The sequence below is a fragment of the Syzygium oleosum genome, unplaced genomic scaffold (assembly GCF_021117445.2).
Source record: "Syzygium oleosum isolate NSW1041296 unplaced genomic scaffold, Sole_v2.1 Sole_v2.15, whole genome shotgun sequence".
Classification (NCBI taxonomy): domain Eukaryota; kingdom Viridiplantae; phylum Streptophyta; class Magnoliopsida; order Myrtales; family Myrtaceae; genus Syzygium; species Syzygium oleosum.
Window position 1 is genome coordinate 7,315,751 of NW_026607499.1, and position 22,361 is coordinate 7,338,111.

At 40.3% G+C, this 22,361-nt stretch overlaps 1 protein-coding gene across 2 annotated transcripts in view; it reads left to right on the plus strand.

The window, feature by feature from the left end:
* Nucleotides 1-12,389, plus strand: part of LOC130140051 (protein KINESIN LIGHT CHAIN-RELATED 1) — a 28,076-nt gene extending 15,687 nt beyond the window's left edge. Inside the window, exons 2-5 of one of the 2 annotated variants that reach the window (XM_056318376.1) lie at nt 8,243-8,609; nt 8,647-9,191; nt 10,228-11,136; nt 11,926-12,389. In XM_056318376.1, coding sequence (XP_056174351.1) covers nt 8,502-8,609; nt 8,647-9,191; nt 10,228-11,136; nt 11,926-12,160 — 1,797 coding nt within the window. In that variant the 5' untranslated portion in view covers nt 8,243-8,501 and the 3' untranslated portion in view covers nt 12,161-12,389. Of the gene's footprint in view, nt 1-8,242; nt 9,192-10,227; nt 11,137-11,925 lie in introns of both variants that reach the window. The other variant, XM_056318375.1, reaches the window with a different exon arrangement.
* The last annotated feature ends 9,972 nt before the right edge of the window (nt 12,390-22,361 follow it).

A 22,361-nucleotide genomic window follows, 5' to 3' on the forward strand; every position in this document is an offset into this window, starting at 1 on the left:
AATTCAAGACACCCAAAAAGTATGTCAATTATAGACCAGTGTTCACACAAACCCTTGGTATTGTCCCACGTCCAGACAAATTATCCAGAGAGGGAGGGCAAAAAGGAAAGAAGACTGATTTAACGTGCTTTTGGTGCAGTTGACTTTGAGGTGGGGAATAATGGGTTGCATTTTGTATGCCATTTTTCCACAATGCTCTTGAGTGATGTCTCACCATGGCGAGGCTATTTGGGCTCCATTCTCAACACCACCCACCCCAACCCCCCCACCCCCACTATGCATAAAAAGGCTAAGCTCGCACTCACACACTACCCCTGAATCAAACAGCAAGAAGAGAAAGGAGAGAACAATCTTTTATCAGCAAATGTCTCTTCCTTTCAAGTCCTCTCTTCTCATCCTCCTCATCCTTCTCCATGCATGTCTGGGTGAGAAAGAAAATCCTGCAATTAATTCGGAGCTCATTATTGCACAACTTATATGAATTCTCGATAATGTTGACATAGAACTCGCCTTTTCTATTCTCGTAGGCGATAGCAAAAGCATCAACACTGCGAAGTCTCTGAGGTCTCCGAGCAGTGAGGTAAGAAACAGACGCGCGTGCGAAGATTAGTTAATCTTTGGTCGGTACTAAATGCTTTCTTTGGCAATTCGGTGCACCTTCAAGGTTGCGATATGGCATGCTTTTGCACACGAAAAAGACCCTTCTGTTCCGTTCTTCTTTGGTGGTATATGAAATGGAATTGCCTAGGTTCTTGCCCATGGAAAAACTGAAATACATGTGGCGAGAGAGACATGACTGATTGTGAACATGAATGTCTGTCTTACTTGGAAACATGAATGACTTGAAGGAACATGACCCTGTGAAGAACAAAGTTAGAATTTTTCCTATTTTTATGTGATCCTTCCCTATTCAGATTACACCTGGTAAATTCACATGCAAATGTTGTCGTAGGGTAATGTTGCAGTGAAGGTGAGGAAGCTTATTGGACTGGAAGCACTGCTGGATTATGAACCTCCGGGAGCTAATCCGGCTCATGATCCTCCACGCAAAGGTGGTGGAAAAGGCAACCCTTGAATGAAAACCCACCAAAATGTATCTATCTATCTATATACATGTTGTCTTTTATAAACACCAATGCAATGGCTGTTTAACGTGTCATGGTGATGTGTGTGCGTGAGAGAGAGAGAGTTGCATGCCAGAGAAGAAGACTAGGTTTTGGTGCTGAAATGGTGTTGAGAAAATGGATTGGTAATGTTAAGCTTGTGCATTGTGGTATATATATATGTTGAAGAAATATGTATAGTGTTCTTATATTTACGTTACCTAGTGATGGTTCTACGGTTGTATTGTGTACGCACCATTTATGACCAAAGAAGACGAGAAAAAAGGACCGAGCCAATACAGAATAAATCTTCATATTGATTGTTATCGGAGTGATTTACATGCATATCGGTAAGAGAAATGATTTGCTTTTCCATAAGTAATCCATTCATGACCTCGTGGGCATCATCACCTAAAATGATATTATTTTCCTTAGCGGCTATGGAAAGAATGTTTGATCCACAAGGATGGGGAAAAATCAAGAAGAGAACTGCTGAATGAGATCGCCCACGTTTTTGTCTGTGGAAGATGAATGCAATAATTTAAGCAGTGCTTTTAGGAAAGTGTACGAGTCATGAGAAACCGTGTGTGATGCCTAACATATGAAAGCTGCCGGCTTTTCTGGTTGTTCGCCTGATTTCTGGTGCTTTCCCAAGGGCAGTTGTCCCTTCGAGGGATGTAGAGGGTAACTCACCGTACCCAAATTTGTTTCATGGTAACTTATAAATGCATAGAAATCTTGAAAAAATGATACAAATAGTTAATAAACTTTGGCGTAATATACAATATCATCCATTCATTTCTAATCTGTTTATTGTAGCCTTTAAACTATTCCTAAATATTTGATCTAATTCCTAAATCTTCGATTCCCCAACTTTCCATAATAAAGTCAAATCAGTCATTCGATACTATTTAGAAGTTTTCATAATTACATGGTTTTCCATATTTTATAATATCTTTTCATTTCAATCGATTTCCTAAATCAACATAAAATTATGCTATCTTTTTACTACCGATTTACCTCTTTGGTCTTTATGAATAGCACTATGATTTCATTCATGTGTATCTTAATTTATGAATGTCAAATCAAAAACTATCACGCAGATAAATAAATGTATTGACAAACTCGGACATACCTGCCAAGTTTTAATTCTAGCTCCATTAGTTGACCCATAAAAGTCAACGTTCTTCGCGTTGATGTTGCTCACACTCACTTCAGTTCCATCCCTTCCCAAGCTTCCTATGCTGTCCCCGACAAAATTGCAACAAAAGCATGTACATTAATACACCTTCACAGCTTAAACTTGCTGCAAACCCATGATCATAGGGTCGCAGTTTTTGGACCGTGTTTGGCACCATCTATCACGCATGAGTCTACCTGATATTTTCTTTGATGTTCAGGTTTCGTATAGTAATGGTGCATTTCCCTTATGCCGTGACTAGGTCCACACTTGATGTCGGTAATACAGATATTTGAGGACTGGTTGCCGACCAAGATGCAATCGTCGCCTGTTGATGAAACACCATAAGGCGATGAAATGTTACATTCATTTTCACAAACCCAACATGTCCTTTTAATCCAACTGAAATTATGAGAGAAGGAATTGCAATGTCTAAAAGTCTTGAGATAATTGATTTTTTTGTTGATTTAGGAACTGGATCGAAAAGAAAAGATATTTTAAAATTCGGGCAATAGTGTGATTGTGAAAACTTTTGACTTTGTTATGAAAAGTTGAGAGATGAGATTGAACATTTTGGAATAGTTCAAGTATCACATTGAATAAATGAAAAGTTCAAGGATAACATTGCACATTAAGTTAAAGTTTATTGACTATTTGTGTCATTCTCCTAGAAATCTTTAATAAACTGTTATTAATTTGTGCGACAAAACATGCGCTATAGAAGTTATGATAAAAATTAATATGAATGTGACGAGTTACGAAAAGAGACGGTCCCCGGGAGGCAAACATGTGAATCTAGGTCATTAGCGTGAGGATTTCATGAGTGCGATCTAATTCTTTTCCACATTTTAAATACATCCTTAGCATGTGTCAATTATACATTTTGTCTGATCATTTGGCCATTTTCCTTGTTTTATCTTTCTCGAACTTCTTATGTCTCTTTTGAGAAGCCACAACCGTCCATTCTCATTTAAATGAATCCCTTTGAACTTTCTTGCACCAAACTTATCGGGATATATCCTGAGAAGACACTTGTTCATCGAATTGATGTGAAAACCCTTCTTGGTTATCTCCTAAGCAGCACGTATCCCATCCTCTAGTTTTCGACCAAACTGCAAAACCCTAGAACCAATCAAGAAGTACTGCCAAAACATATTCAAAAGGAAAGCACGAACGAGTTAGACAAGTCTTAGGAAAAGTTGATGACAGCTCTTAAGAGAATGATGACCTCGAAGAAAAACTCTAAATCTGCATTAGGACAGAAGATAATGCATGTGAGTGCATGTGGTGGGGAAGCGAAGATATAATTGTTTCCTGGGATAAGTGCACTAGAAGTTCTAAAACTTATCGTGAAAGTGCAATTGAGTCTTAAAATTTTTAAAAAATGCGATCGAGTCCTAAAACTTGTTAGGAAAGTGCAATTAAGTCCTAAAACTTTCAAAAGGTGCAATCAAGTCCTAAAACTTATCACGAAGGTGCAATCAAGTCCTAAAACTTATCACGAAGGTGTAATCAAGTCCTAAAACTTTCAAAAAGTGCAATCAATGGAAAGACTTGATTGAACCAATTTGATAAGTTTTAGGACTTGTATGTACTTTCATGACAATTTTTAGAACTTGTTTGCACTTTTTGAAAGTTTTAGGATTCAATTGCACTTTCCTAATAAGTTTTAAGATTTAATTACATATTACGAAAATTTTAGGACTTAATTATATGTTTGTAATAAGTTTTAGGACTTTGAACGTGCTTGTTCCTTGTTTCCTGAAGGGGGGAATGAATCTCAAGCTATATCTTGCATCATTGATTGCACTGATAGCAAGCCAGCGAGCTGGGAGACACGCATTGAACTCGGGTCAGAAATGACCCACAACCACCATCTCGGTTCTTGAAAAAAATCACATGGAAAGGTATCTGTATAATTTTTTTATTTGTCCTGCAAGAAGAAGTATATTTATTAATTGACGAAGCGTCCTCACCAGGGGGTATCAAAGCTTGTCGTCATTATTACACGCCTGTACCCGACTTCAAATTTAATTATACATGGACCTGCTTAACTTTATGAAATAATGAGAATTATCTTTAAGATCGAATCATGCATAGTGGAGAAATTTTAGGTGGGCCATTTAGTTTCTTAAAGAAAGTCGTGGCAAAAGTTACGGCGGAGCCGTTTTTTGGCCCTTTCCACGTAATAGTGATCATATGAGTATTTAGTTCAGGAATATTGTACATGATTGACATGCGTGTTCTACCCCGGTTGTCGATGGGGCCACGCAGACGGTCCTGTTAATCTCAGACTTACATGGTTAGCGAATTGGGTAGTTGCGACATCCTTCGAACATCCTGTGGTGAGGAACGGGCTCTTATAGTCACGCCTAAGGAGGGTTGTCTGTGCGGATTGTCTGCACGGTGCTAGGTATGACAGTTCCATGAGATGCTGAGCACTAAATACAGGTTGAACTAGACTGTAATGTTGATGAAATTCTAACCTAGCGCGAATGTTAATTCTAAGATGGTGAGAGAGTTTGTCTGAATTCAGGTCATTCTGAACATGCATGGCTCTCTATCATCGAGGACTTACGGGCGATGGGCCAGAAGGAAAAAGAAAATGGAAGTTTCCTTGGGCTTCATCTGAAGATGTAGCTCTGGACTGGCTTATTTTGGCCATGTGGTACGTTTTTTATAATTAAACACCAGTGTATTTGGGCTCGTTAGCTTTCAAATGATATGCAATAGATTAGTAAATTTCAAATGATATCTGCTTAGTTGCAGATCTAGGCACGACTCCTTTGTTTTTATGGATATGAAAATTTCCTTAGTCCATCCGTTTATACATGCATAGTTACTTGTCTTTCGCGACTTGATTTAACATTTCGCATTTGTTAATGACACGTTCAGACACATTCAATTCTGTATGTTAATGTGTTATCCCTTTATGAACCGTTTGCCCGTGCTTGGGTTTCAAAAACATGATAGGATTAATAGATGTGTTTTATTTGGATTAGAATGACAAAATCATTTGTCACACCCATATTAGAGGCTGTCATTGGATGGGTTCGATTTGGGCCTAAATTTTTGCCTAAGCCCATGAAAGTCTTCGGGTCAGTTTGGACTTTCTCACTAAATGGCCCTTGCTCAAACCCGCCCATAAGGTCATTGGGCCCTTGTGGCTCAAACGAGGTTTGGGCAAGGCTTATTTGTTGCCAGATGCATGATAAGGTCTAATGCATATTAGGTTATCTAACATAGAAATGTTTAAAGGCCATTTGTTTCCTTCAGAGGAAATTTTCATCCGGTGACTCTTCTGGTTAGTGGGTTACAAAGATGGACATGACCTGCATCTATCCTCTGTAAAGTTTGCATGTGGTAAATATCCACGATTCTTGACCAACCGATCAGAGATGTTAATAGCAGAAACCAAGAATGGTGGAAACTACAACCGTTCACTAGACTACACCATTTCATGGCAATGTAGTAGCATTAATCACAATGACATCAATAATGATGATGGTAACATGCAATTGGTGGTCTAACTGTGCTTCGAGCCTTGGTGTAAACCCAAGAGCTAGAGGTATCGGATCTTAGAAGAAACTTTTGATACACTCGAAAGATCCATTTGTTTGAAGGAAAACTGATTTTGGAAAATTGTTTGTTTGACTTTCTAGTGTTTAGATATCGAAAAACTAATTGATTTACGGAAAGCGTTTTCTATGGATGGAAAACAACAAGTTTAGATCGGAGGAAAACAGCTTCCCATTCTGGCGGGAAGAAAACCACTTTTCTTAAAACCACCAAGCAAATTAAAATTAACTATTTTCCTTGGGAATGATTTTCATGTATAACATTTTCATTATCGTGAAATTTTCATGGAAACAAATGGAACCAGAATAACAGAGTTTCATCTTATTTTTGCCTTGGGACCTTCCTTTGTCACGACACACACAGACGGAAAATGAAAAAACCTAGATCAGCCTTAAATTTTAGGGGACTCGTGCTATATAAGTAACAGATGTCGTAGGCCAAAAGTACTTTCCGAGGAGCTAATCCTTGACTTATTGGGCTATTCATTATTATTGTATGGACAGTCCACCAAATCTGCCTATTAATTATTGTAATTAAGGGCGTGATGGTTAACATAGGGTAGCTAACCTAAGCTCTTGAATTAGATCAAAGGGGATAAATCATAACGTGAAGATCAAGGCACGCAATAGTATTTGCATGATTATGCCCTAGCCTTTCTCTAATTAAACTACATTAAATTTGTTGGGGGGGGGGGGGGTGATTTGATGCTAATCAAATGCTGCACATTCCTTAATTGCTTTGGAATTGCTTCGATGTACTCCTTTTGGTACGTCCAGCCCGTTCCAACCATTTTGGTGGGGGTCCTTTTGGGATGCCACTTGCACCTATGTGCTCGATTGATCATGATGGTTTCATCATTCCATTGCGCTCTCTCCCTTTTTTTCTTTTTTTGCTTAAAATAAAATAATCCAAAGTTCAGAAACATTTCGAATTAATTAGTCTTTAAGGTAATTTTAGCTGGTTAAACTCCATAAAGAGGATGTCATTGGGACCGACCGAGGATTTACTTGTTCTGCATTTGACGGTTATCAAATGAATTAGGAAAAGTAGAGTCGATTCGGTTTCTCGACGGTAATTCTATACCTTTACGTTATCATCATAAGAAGAAGATGTGTCCTTACATTGGCCCGTGCCCCCCCCCCACAGGTGCTTTTCTGAGATTGAGAGGTAATCAAAACAAGGCTACAGGGTCAGCAGGGGTCTCATCATTGCAAATTTCTAGTTAGGGAGACTTGCTACCAAGCTAAGATCGTCGTCGTTATGGTCTCGGCATGCCCGCAATGCGGGCGACATATTTATCGATTCACCAAAGGCGCACGACTTTACTCCGACCTTGCAACCGTTAACTGAACATCACCCGCTACGGCAACGGACTCAATTTAGGCGAGACTGATTTCGGGGGCGAGCGAATTTTCCGTACGTTGAATATTTTACCAAAAAAAAGAAATTGGCCTTATTGTCAGTACAATTTTTTTAGTTTCGTGATCCCATGGGACATGGATCCGTAGATTCGGACAGGTTGCAAATTCTTGGAATAATACCAGAGCCACAACGTCCGAAAGGTCAAAAAAAAACAAAACAAAAAGAAAAAGTGAAAAGCGGAAGGACCTTATGGGAAAATAAGGGGTGGGGTCCACCGCCGCCCAACGATTCTGAGGTGGCCAAGAGGGAGGGAAGGAGAGATTACCGGTAACGGTCACAAAGAGATGGATCGCTCACCTCGCTGGCCGCAACCACCGTTATAATTCAATTCACGAGGGACCGCTGGTGCAAATAAGAATTAAATAATGCCCCAAGTTGCAATAAAAAAAAAAAAAACCAATCTGAATGAACACAGAACAAAACAGAACAAAACAGAACAAGTAAAAATGAAAGAGAAAAAGAGAGGAAGTAACCACAGGCAAGCAAAGCCACTGGGGGAGGAGGAGCTGGGCCTTACCTAACAAGAAGAAAGATGCCCCTTCTCTCTCTCTCTCTCTCCATCTCTAGCAGCTCCAGCCAAAGTCAATCGTCAATTTACCATTTCAACCCCCCCGCCCTAATTAAGGATCTCCCTCGGATCCTTGGTGGTGGGTTCCTCACTGATGTAGGGGAAGCAGAAGCTTCCGATTGAGGCCGCCCCGCCTATCCAGGTATATACATCTGACAGGTTAAAATCGCGCTTTTTATTTTAACGTACAAATGCCCGCATGTACATTAAAATGCCATACGTAAGAAAGATTCTGCCCTCTCTCTCTCCATCTCCGGCTCCAGCCAAAGTCAATCGTCAATTTACCATTTTAACCCCCCCCCCTCGCCCTCGCCCTCACCGCACTGTGCAAAAGTTGCACACTTGCAACGCTCTCCTTTCCGGACGACGACGACGACGAAGAAGAAGGAGGAAGGAGGAGCTGAAAGCTCCGACTGATCTGGATACGCACACACAGTCTCTCTCTCTCTCTCTAGTCTCTCTCTCTACAGTCGACGCGCCGAAGGAAGAACCTTATCGACAGTGGTTGAGAATGGTGGCCAGTCATCTTTCGTCTTCTTAAACTTACCCTCCCTCCCTCTCTCTCTCTCTCTCTCTCTGGCATCAGTTCCTGCGTTTACCTCAAATTCCGCGAAAACAGAACACAGAACCCTCCTCCGCCGCCGCCGCCATGCCCGGCCTCGTCTCCGTCAAAACCCCGCCCGATGCGCCGCCCCCGCGCATCTCCCTCCCCGACGCCGCCCCGAGATCCGACCCGGCAACGGCCCCGGCCCCGGCCGCGACCCCGACCGCGACCGCGACCGCGACCTCCCAAGCCCGCCTCCCCGCTCCCCAAGAAGCCCCCCTCCCCCTCCCCTTCCCGCTCCAAGTTCTCCCCCCGGAAGCCCCCGCCGGAGTCCCCGGGCACCGCCGCCAGCCCCGCCCCGCCCGATGCGTCCCTCGACAACCCGGATCTCGGGCCCTTCCTCCTCAAGCTCGCGCGCGACACCATCGCCTCCGGCGACGGCCCCGCCAAGGCCCTCGACTACGCGATCCGGGCGTCCAAGTCGTTCGAGCGGTGCGCCGCCGACGGGGAGCCCAGCCTCGACCTGGCCATGAGCCTGCACGTGCTGGCGGCGATCTACTGCAGCCTGGGCCGGTTCGAGGAGGCCGTCCCGGCGCTGGAGCGCGCGATCCAAGTCCCCGTGCCGGGGCGCGGCGCCGACCACGCGCTCGCCTCTTTCTCTGGGTATATGCAGCTAGGGGACACGTTCTCGATGCTGGGCCTGGTCGATCGGTCCATTGGGTGTTATGAGGAAGGGCTGAAGATTCAGATCGAGGCACTTGGGGAGACAGATCCGAGAGTTGGCGAGACTTGCAGGTGTGTTACTGTGGTTTGATTGCTCGATTTTCGTTTCCCTTTTGTCTGTCTCTCTCGGATTCTATAATTTGTATACCACGGGGGTTGTATATGTGGATTTTGGAAGGTTCTTGCTTCCCTTAGTTTAATGAGCGTAGGTTACTAGGGAGCTGCAATTAGCAACCTTGGGAACATATGACTGAAGCATGATACGAACTGGGTTCTGACTTTAGCCGAAAAATGTCGCCTTTGGGTTGTGTGGATTGGATCCGTGGAGTGCTGATCATCGGTGTACACGACACCGTAGGTTAGATGCTCATAATGTGTGGTTCTGTCGGAGTCTTTTAGTATCCGGTTAGTAATTAGGGAAACTTGGTACGAGCATTGAGGTGACTGTGGGGTTAACTACGATAATCGATCTTTAGCTGTCCTGAACTTCGAAATATATTTGCTGCTTGCAGTCTGATGTGTAAATGACCTCTGGTGAAGAGAAAACTACATTCTTCTAGCAAATGTCGTTGATTAGATTGCCTTCTACTTCTAACTTTAATTTTGGGAAGATTATCTTCTCCAGAGATCTTTACTTGGCTATTTCTCGAGAGTAGTTGATTTCTGACCTGAGCTCTGTATCTGTTCTCCTATCCAATTTTCTGTGTGGCTCAAGAATAACTGGTTGTAGCAAACAACTAATGACGTTTTCTTGCATTGTTTTCCATGCCATTCCACATGTGTTGAAATGACTTGACTCCTGAAAGTCTTTCGCGGTCACTCTTTACCTGGTCTTTTGCTGAAAATAGCAGAAATTTTTTTCTGTTGAAGTATTACTATGTGTTCTTTGCTTGATCTCGTGAAAATTGCCAATTAGATTGGCTTCTGAGGAGATTTTCTCTACATGGATCTAATAGTCAAAACTTTTTCTGAACATTCCGATTTCTTTCTTTGGTCAAACTTTCTGGAATATTCTGACTGCCCAAGATTGAGTTGGAGTGCGTGGATATGGTCACTGTCCTGTTTATTTTGGACACTTCTCAAATATCGTGGCACTCATAAACTGCAGGTACTTAGCTGAGGCCCATGTCCAAGCAATGCAGTTTGATAAAGCAGAAGAGTTGTCCAAGAAAACTCTTGAAATCCATCGGGCGCATAGTGAACCAGCATCTCTTGAAGAAGCAGCTGACCGCAGGCTCATGGCTCTAATATGTGAGGCGAAGGGAGACTATGAGTCGGCTCTCGAGCACCTTGTCCTTGCCAGCATGGCAATGATTGCAAATGGACAGGACAATGAGGTTGCTGCAATCGATGTCAGCATCGGCAACATTTACCTTTCACTTTGTCGTTTCGACGAGGCTGTGTTTTCTTACCAGAAGGCCCTTACTGTCTTCAAATCATCAAAAGGCGACAACCACCCTTCAGTGGCCTCTGTTTATGTACGTCTAGCAGATCTGTACCATCGGACAGGAAAATTGCGTGAGTCTAAATCTTATTGTGAAAACGCCCTTCGAATTTATTCCAAACCAGTGCCTGGAACTACAGCAGAAGAAATTGCTTGTGGGCTGACTGAAATTTCAGCAATTTATGAGTCTGTGGATGAGCCTGAGGAGGCGCTTAAGCTCTTGCAGAAGGCTATGAAATTGTTGGAGGATAAGCCTGGGCAGCAGAGCACTATTGCAGGAATAGAGGCAAGGATGGGAGTGATGTTTTACATGATTGGGAGGTATGAAGAAGCACGGAACTCCTTTGAAAATGCAGTGACTAAACTTAGGGCCAGTGGGGAGAGGAAGTCCGCCTTCTTTGGGGTTGTATTGAACCAGATGGGATTAGCTTGTGTGCAGTTGTTCAAGATTGACGAGGCTGCTGAATTGTTTGAAGAAGCAAGGAGTATTCTTGAACAAGAGTGTGGCCCTTGTCATCAGGATACACTTGGATTGTATAGCAATCTTGCTGCAACATATGATGCAATGGGAAGGTACTTTTTCTATCGGAAACTGTAAATTGCTCTCTCTCTCTCTCTATATATATATATCAATTTTGACTGCTTAGTCTGTTGAATGGGCAAGCCAGAGGATTGCCCATCCAAAGCAATACATATGGCATAATGCCATATTGTCATGAGATCGGTTGATTTATATTTAAATTAACTCTTTTGAAATGTGTATATATATATATATATATATCAATTTTGACTGCTTAGTCTGTTGAATGGGCAAGCAATACATATGGCATAATGCCATATTGTCATGAGATCGGTTGATTTGTATTTAAATTAACTCTTTTGAAATGTGTGTGGTCTGTAATTCTATCTTGAGTTATTGGGGAATTGGCTATCTTTCTAATGGTTATTAGATCTTGTCTGTGTTTTATTTAGAGTCACAGCTTTGTATGCTATGTGCTACTTTTCTCTTTTCTCTACCTCCATTTTTCTTGAAATGCACGGGCAAAAACTGTGACGTCTCCTATTTCTGTTTTCACTTTCCATATCATGTTCCCAAGAAAAGATTATAGAATAAATCTATCTCATATTGATTAATCTTTAGCATACTTGCCGCAAATCGAGTCACAAGCCAAAGTTCAACTTTTCACTGCATTATTATTACTTGCTTTTCATCTATGTGCATACTCTTCACTGAGGCTGCTTTATGTAACGTTCAGTTGAATCGTGGTTGTTCACACTGATCATGAATTCCAGTATAGACTGCTAACAAGCTTTAAGTGTGATTATTCTGATATTATACCGACTTTGTTACCCCATTTACAGGGTCGAGGATGCAATTGAAATCTTGGAGTATGTGCTCAAATTGAGAGAGGAAAAGCTTGGCATAGCTAATCCTGATTTTGAAGACGAGAAGGGTAGATTAGCTGAACTGCTCAAAGAAGCTGGAAGGTCTCGCAACAGAAAAGCCAAATCTCTGGAAAACCTCATCGACCCCAACTCGAAGAGGACGAAGAAAGATGGTATGAAGAGGTGGCCTGGCTTGGGCTTTAGAATATAAGCAGGCAGGCACTACTAATTATCCGCATCAATCCACGATTTCCGACACGCACACCCTGTAACATAGAAGATCATGTATAGAGTTAGTATTATTGCCCGGGCAAGTTTCCATGTTTTCTCTGGCTTCAAATCCTTCATTTGCTTTCTTCTTTAATTGTTTTTGGCACTGATGTGTGTTGTGATCTTGGATCTTTCGACTGAGAAGGGGAATGGTCAGTCGGTTGTGTACATTTCGATGTGCTCTTTGCTCGCTTCTCTCGATTACAATTTTTTAATTTGTTTTGATTTGCTTATCATAACTCTTATTCCTTTCTGTTTTTCGGCATCTGATGAATCGGTCGAAGTCGAACTGCAAAATGTAGTTGATGTCAGTGTCCCTTGGCAAGAGAAGGCATTGTAGGGATTCAAGAATGGAGGATCCTCGAGAGTGAAGCGTGCCATTCTATTTTTGCTTCAGCCAAGTGAAACGATCCGTGCCATGCTGTGCGATAGGAACAAATATATTTGTGTGAATGAATGCAAGATTGTTCCTGAGCTTTGCCTCAACTTGAATGCTCCTCTTCCATTTGATATGACACTTCATGTGGCACATAAATCTATAGTCAGTGCATCATCTGGGTCCATCATGTTGCCTCACTTATTATAAGATCTACATTTTAACTGTCACCGAGGGCATGGTTCGTTCTTGTTCAGTTCTGGAATGCGAAAATAGTTTCTGAACTAGCTTTCTGACTTCGTGGGGGAGAGTAAATGGCAAGTAGCCACATGATTTCAGTGTCAATAATGGCACAACACAGTGAACCGAACCTCTGTCGACCTCATTATTATCTCACTTACTTGTCACCTGAGCTTCGCCCCGAGCATGATCTAAATTCACGTTACGCTGATCGAGGATCTGATGCTTTGTTAGTCAGTCATCACTGATTTTAAAATGCACACCTGACGTTTCAACCATTAAATCTACTATCAATATGTTGACGTGGTGGAAGATTAGTGAGTTAAAACTAATTTTTCAGGCACGTAAGGTAAGGTTGATATGAGTGTCACGCCAACTACAAATTCGACTTCGACCCAAAAAAAAAAAAATACAAATTCAACAAAATAAAATGAAGAGGACCTGCGCGGCCCTCGCCCGGGGTCTGTGGTTGAGAATTGACGGGACTCTTGCATAAGCTAGGTGAGGGCTGGTGGCTGCCGTGCCCAACCACATTGAGAGTGTTGCAACCCTTGTCGTGCCGGCGAGGCTGAATGTACTCTTTACGTGGCTGGGCAATGGTCATGCTGCCCTAGCCTTCCCTTGCAAGGTCATGCCAACCTTTGCCCAGTCCAAGCGAAGGTTGCACGCCATATAGCCAAAAGGGGCAGGTCCAATCGTCTAACAATCATTGTGACCTAATGACGTAGGAAGGAAAGCGGGCTGGTTTCCATAAGAGTTTTCGTCAATGTCAAGCCTAATAGGACTCGGATGATTTTGAGAATTCGGGTTGTCAGACAGATTTGGGATTACAATTACAAAATTTTGTAAGATGACGAATTTGTGATTTGAAAGGAATTACGTTTACACTAACTATTTTAAAGAACGATTCAATTACTTATATAATTTTATAAATCCCACGATATCATATGACTTACAATCAACATTCTTCTCCAACATCTACCATTTTAGGTTCGCTTCTCATTTTTGGCTAATCGTTTGATCATAACTTTCCCGATCTTATTCTCACAACTTTACAAATTATCTAATTGGAGATCTGCAATATATAGAGTGTGAATAAAATGATGTGACCGAAAATTCATTGTGGTTCATCATATATTTCAGCGTGAGAAAATTCATTTGTTAAAAATTATTATGGTAGGTTGTTGTTCCGTCCCTACAACTACGACTGTCCTCCACCGGCCCTTCGATTGCCACCCGTGACTCTCTCTTTTCTCTTTTTCTTTATTTCACATTATTTCTCTTTTAAATTTTTCTGTTTGTATAATATCTCTTAGCTTTTCGGTTTTTGACGTTTTTAAATATTTCCAAAATATTTAAAGGCTGACGTGGCACCGTATCAATCGCGACATCGCCATTCTAAAGATGGATATAACGATGGTAAGAATGAAGGAAATTTTTTAATATTCAAATTAGTAAGTTGAGAAGTCTCCTTGATAATTTCAATAGTTAGAGATATTTATAATTGCGGTTACTATCACGAAAAACCTTAAATTGGTACGCTTGTGATAAATTTACCCCAAACTAATTTTTTGATCACCAAAAACCCAAAACTGGTACACCTGTGACAAATTTACCTTCCGTTAGTTTCCTTTAAATTTTACCATCAAATTGCTGAGTTAGATGATACGTGACAGTTGACGAGCGTACAAATTTGTGATTTTACCCCTCCGTTTGTCACAAGTTTATCAATCTGTGATTTTTTGTGGTATTAATCCAATTTAATAGAATGTGACTTTATCACAAGTGTACCAATTTGGGATTTTTTATGGTAAAAAAATTAGTTTAGAGTAAATTTGTCATAGGTGTACTAGTTTGGGTTTTTAGTTGTCAAAAAATTAATTTTGGGTAAATTTATCACAGGTGTACTAATTTAGGGTTTTTCGTGGTATTAATCCATATAATTGAAAATTTAAAGCTGAAGGTTTTCATGATATTTGGACGGGCATAGGGTAATTAATGATTACTCAATCTTGATAGGATTTTTATTGAGTAGTTGATTGGTTTCAGTAGATTTAAATCTTCAACTATTTTACAACAAATTGCAGAATAAACTCTAATAAATTGTATTAGCCCTAATTACCTGAGAGGGTAATGATATTCTCACAACAAAAAAACTCTTCTTCCGCACCTTTTCCTTTTTCTTATTTTGATTGGACTAAGTTTCCATTAGCAATTCATCCACAATTTCTATAAGAATTCTTCAAATTTACAAAAAAAACAAAAGTACCATCTAACTGATTGAGCAAATTATATAATTATTACTAACTTACCTTTTGCTCTTTTTCATTGACAAAAAACCGAACTCCACTTTCCCTTTCATTCTACATGTCTTTTTTTTCTCTTGACTGAATGTTGTCTTATTCCATTTTGTTTTTGTACTTTTTTGCACTCATTCAACAATGACATTTGACTTATTTGTCATCTCTAAACATTTACTCTTATTTTAGTTGTGTATATCATCATTTGTCTTTTATATACGTATAATGAGATGACTAGACTATACAAACATCCTCGTTAAAAGATTCCCAAAACAAAATCACATTATATCCCACAATGACGAAAATTTTAAAGATGATATTCAATTAAATCAAACATTGCCATAAAACAAGAAAAAGCTTTAAATTGATAGTTAAATTTATACATTAGATTGACGAAAGTTCATACCATTCATGGATTGCTTACTAAAAAAACACCAAGGTGTGCACAATTTTTTGGTCATTATTGTTTGCTGTATTTTTAGATACTCCTATATATTCTTACATGCTATGTATAAAAGTATATAATTGATAGTAGAATAAAATCCCTAATTCTTTGATATACTAAGTGGAGACTTGATATTTCTTTTAGACTAATAATAACAAGTTCACAGGAAAAGTGAATTTTAGAGGTAGGAGTGATGAAGAGCGAGCAGGTTACTATGAGAGAAATGATGAAGAATATGTTAGTTTTTATTTTTATGGGATAACTGCACTGGAAAACCTAAAACTTGTTGCGAAAGCGCAATTAAATTCTAAAACTTTCAAAAAGTGTAATTAAGTCCTAAAACTTGTCAAATTAGTGCAATCAAGTATTTTTGTTAACTCCGTCCAACTTGACTAACAAAAAAATGCTGACAAATCTTTTTTATTATTTTATCTCTCCTACGTGGGTGCTGATGTAACTAAAATGGGGTCCTTTTGGTCCAAAATTTGATTTTTTAATACAAATTTTATTTCTATTATATTAAAAAATAAGTTAACTTAAAAATAAACACAAAAAGAGAGAAAAACTAGGTGAGGGCTAGTGGCCCTCGTCATTGTGGGGCCCCAGCTAGTGGTCGGCGACCCTTGCCAATCGCCTCGGCCACCAATGGCCCTCGGCCAGGTTTAGGCGAGGGTCGCCGGCCACTAGCCGGAACTCGGCATCCCTAGCTGGTCATCGCCACCACCACCGGCCCTTTCGGTGAGCCCTCGCTACTTGGTTTTTCTCTCTCTCGCTCTCTCTCTCCGTCTTTTTTTTTTTTTTTTTCCTTTTTTTGTGTTTTTTAAATTTATTTTAAATGAAAATTGGATTAAAAAATTAGATTTGGACCAAAATGACGTCGTTTAGCCTTATTGTTCATATTTTAGCCACGTCAGTTGTACATACGCGAGATAAAAAAAATCAATGTTAGCATTTTCTATTAGCCAAGTTGGATATAGTTAATAGAATGACTTGATTGCACCAATTTAACAAGTTTTAGGATTCAATTGTACTTTCGTGACGAGTTTTAACAATTTTTATTGCACTTATCCCTATTTTAAAATAGCAATAAGTTTGAATTTGAAAGAACCCATAAGGGGGAGTAACTGGATTGAAGTACCCTGTGCAACTGCGGAAACCATTGAGGGTGATATTGTCTACCCGGTGAAAAGAGAGCGGATTTAGTCATATAAAGAGTGAAAGTAGCCCTGTCTTATTATTCTATTGAAGAAATAAACAAAGAATGCTACCCTAAATTCCAAATTCAGTATACACAGGAGTGAGTCATCTTTTAGTGAAATTTTTTTTTACCACACATCGTTTAGTGGAATGAGTAATGGTAATCGTTCATGGGGAAGCTAATTAACAAATTGTGATCAAGGTACTAATACATACTCACGTGATTCAATACCATATTGAAATTATCATAATAATGATACAATTTCCATCACCATTATCATCCTGCATACAAAGTAATCATTGATCAACCCAACACGAACCTCCAATAAACATCTTGCGAATGCGTTGCTCTTTTTTCCAGGCTTTCCCTCCGCTTTTCTCTCCTACTCCCACGTTACTTCTCTTTCGGCGATAATAAAGATAAGTGGTATCAAATCAGAAAAGATTGCAAAGACGAGTCAGCTTTGTACCTGAACGTTGAAGCACGCCAAGCTCTGCGAAGAAAACTTTGCAAGTCGGGCGAGAAAGAAGAACGAACAAGGAGACTATGAGTATTTAGAAAGTAGCGATCAAAATGGCAAAAGCCAAACGAGAGGGAACGTGCAGACAAATGCCACTCTCAATGGCCGGTGCGAAGGGAATGTCGATATCAGCAAAACGCATCTCGTGCAAGTTCCCCACCTCCACCTTTCTTCTTCTTCCTGTCGCTTGCAATGATTCCGCCCCCCCCAAGTTTCTTGAGGAGCAAAGCAAGAGTCATTCCATCGCTTCTTGATTTGACTCATAGATTGCATCGTGGTTAGACGATTAGGGGCACGTTTGTTTGGACTTCTTGACTCGTAGACTACATCGTGCAAGTACTGAGATTTTTTTTTCTTTTTTTTACTTTTCCGGTTGAAATTTAAGTTACTCGATTAGAAAGTGTCACTAAGAAATTGCATATGCATCTCTGTGTAAAAGTTTCGGGTGTTTAAAAACAAAGATCAAAATCAAGATATATTCTGTGTAAGATTTGAAAAAAAAACAATAGTCAATGGCCTGCTTATAAATGCTGTCCGAAAGTTCAATTCAAAATCTTAAACTGATAGGTAGAGGGAGGCCACATGAATATAAAAGCATCTAGAAATCGCTGTTAAGCGATGTGGGACAATACTTCAATAGAAGGATGTCACCAAGAGAATAATCACTACTCGAATAAATATTTAAGCACGTATATATTTTCGCAAATTATAGTCGACACCTTAAATCTATTTTAGGTGATCGGATAATATTGGATATATAAAACCTCCTGAGATGTATAGATATGGAAATATAGAATCGTTTTTGGAATGCTTTTCACACACAAATGTTTTTTTTTTCGTACTAAAAGTATTTTAAGGAAAAAGCAAAAATAGCAAAAATGTCAGCATAAACGGGTTCGAAATCTTTTCAAATGAAGTTTCTTTTATGAGAATGAAATGGATCACTCGAACTTGAAAAATGTTAACTTGGTAAGCGTAAGGTTTTTCAAGGAGCTTAAACTTTTAAGAAATGAGCTCACCATACAGCAAACCTTTCATGTAAAAGACAAAATGGAAACATAACCATACCCAGAAAATACGAGGAAAGGATTGAAAATCAAGAAATATATTACAATTCGAACTCATGACACGTGCTCCAATATCATTTGGTTTCATGCCAAGAAAGATTTTCGTAGCACGGGGCTGCCGGGTTAGTCCCTCCCCCGCCAAATCCCTTACCGCCGGACTGGCTCGACCCGTCTGAGCGCCTCATGATCTTAATATCATGTTGGTTCACCATTTTCTTAAGATTTCTTTTCTGTAATTAGCCATCGCAGTCTGTAAGATTTGAAGTTGTCGCAAGACGAATTCACGAGATATATATAACAACAAATTTATCTCAGAGACCGAAACTGTCCAAATTCATTTATCAGTTCAAGTTGTCGAGGAATCAAATGTCGTTTTTTTTACATGTGATCATCACTTCATTTCTTTGATGCGCACTCAGCTCTTCCACCGCCGAACGATGTGTCGTGTTGGGTCTCCTTTTGCTGAATTGGTGCATATATAGCTTGTGGACAGTGCGTCGTGGTCTTTTGTGAAGAAATCAAATCCGGTAAGAGAATGATATTCGCAAGGAAAAAAGAGTTTTTTTTGGAAAAAAAAAAGCGATCAATTATATTATAGTCTCCAAAGGAGTTCCCTTGTTTCACGGAATTCTATTTTCTGCGATAAATTCTCCTATGCTTTTCTACAGTCAAAACTTTTTGTTTCCTTCAATGGAAAATTCCAACTTTTTCGGTTGCTTAAGTTCTTCAGGAAATATTTTCTATCCTAAATTCCATGAATATCGGTGATAATACTTTGTATTAGAAGAATTGGTAGACCTTCATTAGGTTAGGTCCATCTCTAGCTAGTGTGAGTAGACTTTGGTCAGGTTAGGTCCATAGTTAAGTTACATCGATATGATTTACTTTTCAAGGACGCGGGCATGAAGACGCAGCTATCCAGATGCCTATGATACACCTTACAAGCCATATTGATTCATTAAGTCCAAGCCTTTGACCTGTACTAGTGGTCCGGACCCAGAGCAATTTGAACGCAATTGATGAAACTCGGATGGAAGATTTCCAATTTTCGAGCTAGAAGTCTCCCAACACCCCAACCTATTGCGCCAATCCTAAGGGTTTCGTATGTATATATGAAGTTATGTCTTTAGTTACAAATATAAGCTTGTAGATGGGAGAGATGATGGTATAGTAAATCCCAATATTTCTAGTTAAGTGCCTACGATATTTTTTCTTAGTTCCACATTATTGAATTGCAAAACAATAACCGAAGTTCCCACGCATCCAGGGAAATGCGAGTTCCATATAAAAAATGACTTTGAAGACAATTTAAAACAAATTTATTAGCTAAAAGTAGCTTGATTTTTGCAACTTGTAGGCCTTTAGTTGTTCATCCGAAATCTAGCTCAAAATATAGCAGAAAATAAACATAGGATTATCGTATGTATAATGTGGGACTAGCCATTCTGTTAATCATTAGTATCAATAGATCAATAATTGAAGTTTCTCCCTATCATACCAAGTTACCAACTAAACAATGAAATAATTATTTTCGTAAAGAATATACCAAAAATAAAATAGCTATTATCTTTAATGAAATAAAATACCTCTTTTTCCCAGTTCTTTTAGGGTCAAAAAGGCACATTTTTCCCAAACAAGGAAATGGAAACCGGCACCATCAACCTTGTAGCCAGTGGCATCCAACCGACATTCAACCGACACTTTTCTTTTCCCCTTCATTTTTTTTGTCTTTCTTCTGTTGCTTTTTGGCAACAATCACAATCATAACATGCATTAATCCAGTTGATTTATACCTACTCAACTGCAAGAACAGTTTCGTCACCGCTTCAATGATTTGAGTGCTGTGCATCACACTTTACAAGACAGCATGTGAAGCATGCCGGAACAGGTGCAAGAAACATGCCTAGCAATGCATATTTGCTGATCCTTTTGTTTTTTTTTTTGTTCACAAAAAATTGTGTCACATATGTTATTATATGAAAACGGGATAGTTATAAAAGTCATCCTTTCTTCGTTCATGGTTCGGTATTCTAGTGTCCTAAGGGAAAGGAACATCCGTGTAGAAAGCAAGTTTTAGGTTAGAAGGATTAAGGGCTGCTTGACAGTCTCAAGAATGGAGTTGCGCTAAATTGGCGGCCGTAACTATAATGGCTGTAAGGTCGTAAAATTCATGATCCGCAACTGTCAATATATCTCGCACACAAAAGTGAGGCCAGCGACGGGGCATGTGTTCCTACGTTTACTTGTATTTTTGCAAGCCTTAGATAAATAAACTTTTACAATTTTTACCCCCAGATTTTTACGAAATGTACACTTTACGCTTTTAAATTTAATATCATTAAAGCGAAGGTTACAGAGTTATTGTAACTCAAAGGTACGATGTTTATTTTCTTTTTTAATCTTAGCATGAAAGTATAAGTTTTGAAATAAGACTGCGTAAAGTATCTGTTTCGAAACTAGATATGAAGAATCTTGAATATTGTTTTCGTAAATTTCCAGGGGAAAGTTCATCTTTATATTTTCAGATTCATCGAAGTTATCTAAATAGAAAAAAAAAAAATGATGCAACGATAATATCATACGACAATAAAGTTAACGTAGTCTCAACAAAAATATCAAGTGCCTCATTTTCATGACACAGTACACGTAATGGAATAGCACACGAAGTTCTTGGTTATAGAAAAGGGTTAATACCACGAAAAACCCTAAACTTGTACACTTGTGACACATTTACCCCAAATTATTTTTTTGACCATAAAAAACCCCAAACTGGTACACCTGTGACAATTTTATCCCGAACATACCACAAAAAACTCCAAACTGGTATACATGTGACAATTTTACCACAACTAATTTTTAATATTTTTATTTTTATTTTTTTGAATTTTTTCTTTTCTTTTTTGTTCTTCACTTCAACCTCGGCCTGTGAGCCGGTCCGGCGACCGGCCGTAGGCGGAAGCCGGCGAGGGCCGCCCTCGCGCATTGCCCGGCGAGGGCCGCCCTCGCTCGACTCGGCAAGGGCGACCCTTGCCGGGATCTGGGCCGGGTGGCGGCCCTCGCTCAGGCTCGAGCAAGGGCCGGTCCTCGCCGCCCAGGCGGTGCCGCCTCGCCGAAGCCGGCGAGGCCGAGCCCTCGCCCTTGCTGGCGGGCGAGGACGGCCCTCGCTCGGACGCCGGCGAGGGCAACCCTTGCCCGACGCAGGCGAGGGTCGCCCTCGCCAGATCCGGCGAGGGCAGCCCTCGCTCGATACCGGTGAGGGCAGCCCTCGCCTGAGTCGGGCGAGGATCGCCCTTGCCACTGGGCGGGCGAGGATGCCCTCGCCGACGCCGGCGAGGGTAGCCCTCGCCTGAGGCGGCCGCGTAGCGAGGCGCCCTCGCCAAGTATCGAGCGAGGGCGCCTCGCCGGATCCGCGGCGAGGCGGCCCTCGCCCGACGCAGTGAGGTAGCCCTCCTCGATACCGGCGAGGGTCGCCCTCGCGGCTTCGCCTACGGCCAGGTCAGCCGGACCGGCGACCGCCGAGGTTGAAGATAAAGAAAAAAAAAATAAAAGGAAAAAAAAAATAAATAAATAAAAATTAGAAAAAAATAAAAAATAAAATTAAAATTTTAATTCGGGTAAAATTGTCACATATGTACTGGTTTGGGATTTTTTGTGGTAAGTTCAGGGTAAAATTGTCACAGATGTACCAGTTTGGGGTTTTTGATGGTCAAAAAAATAGTTCGGGGTAAAATTGTCACAGTTATACCAGTTTGGAGTTTTTTATGGTCAAAAAAATAGTTTGGGGTAAATGTGTCACAAGTGTACCAGTTTAGGATTTTTCGTGGTATTAACCTTATAGAAAATGACTTTATATGACAATTATAGAATACAAGATCTACTAATGAACATTCTTTTCTCTAATTGTTTATTGGCATTAAATGCATGTCTGCTTTTTTGGGCTCGAGATCAAATGATTCAAATCATGTCTTAGGCTCACCGCCCAATGATCACTTCTAT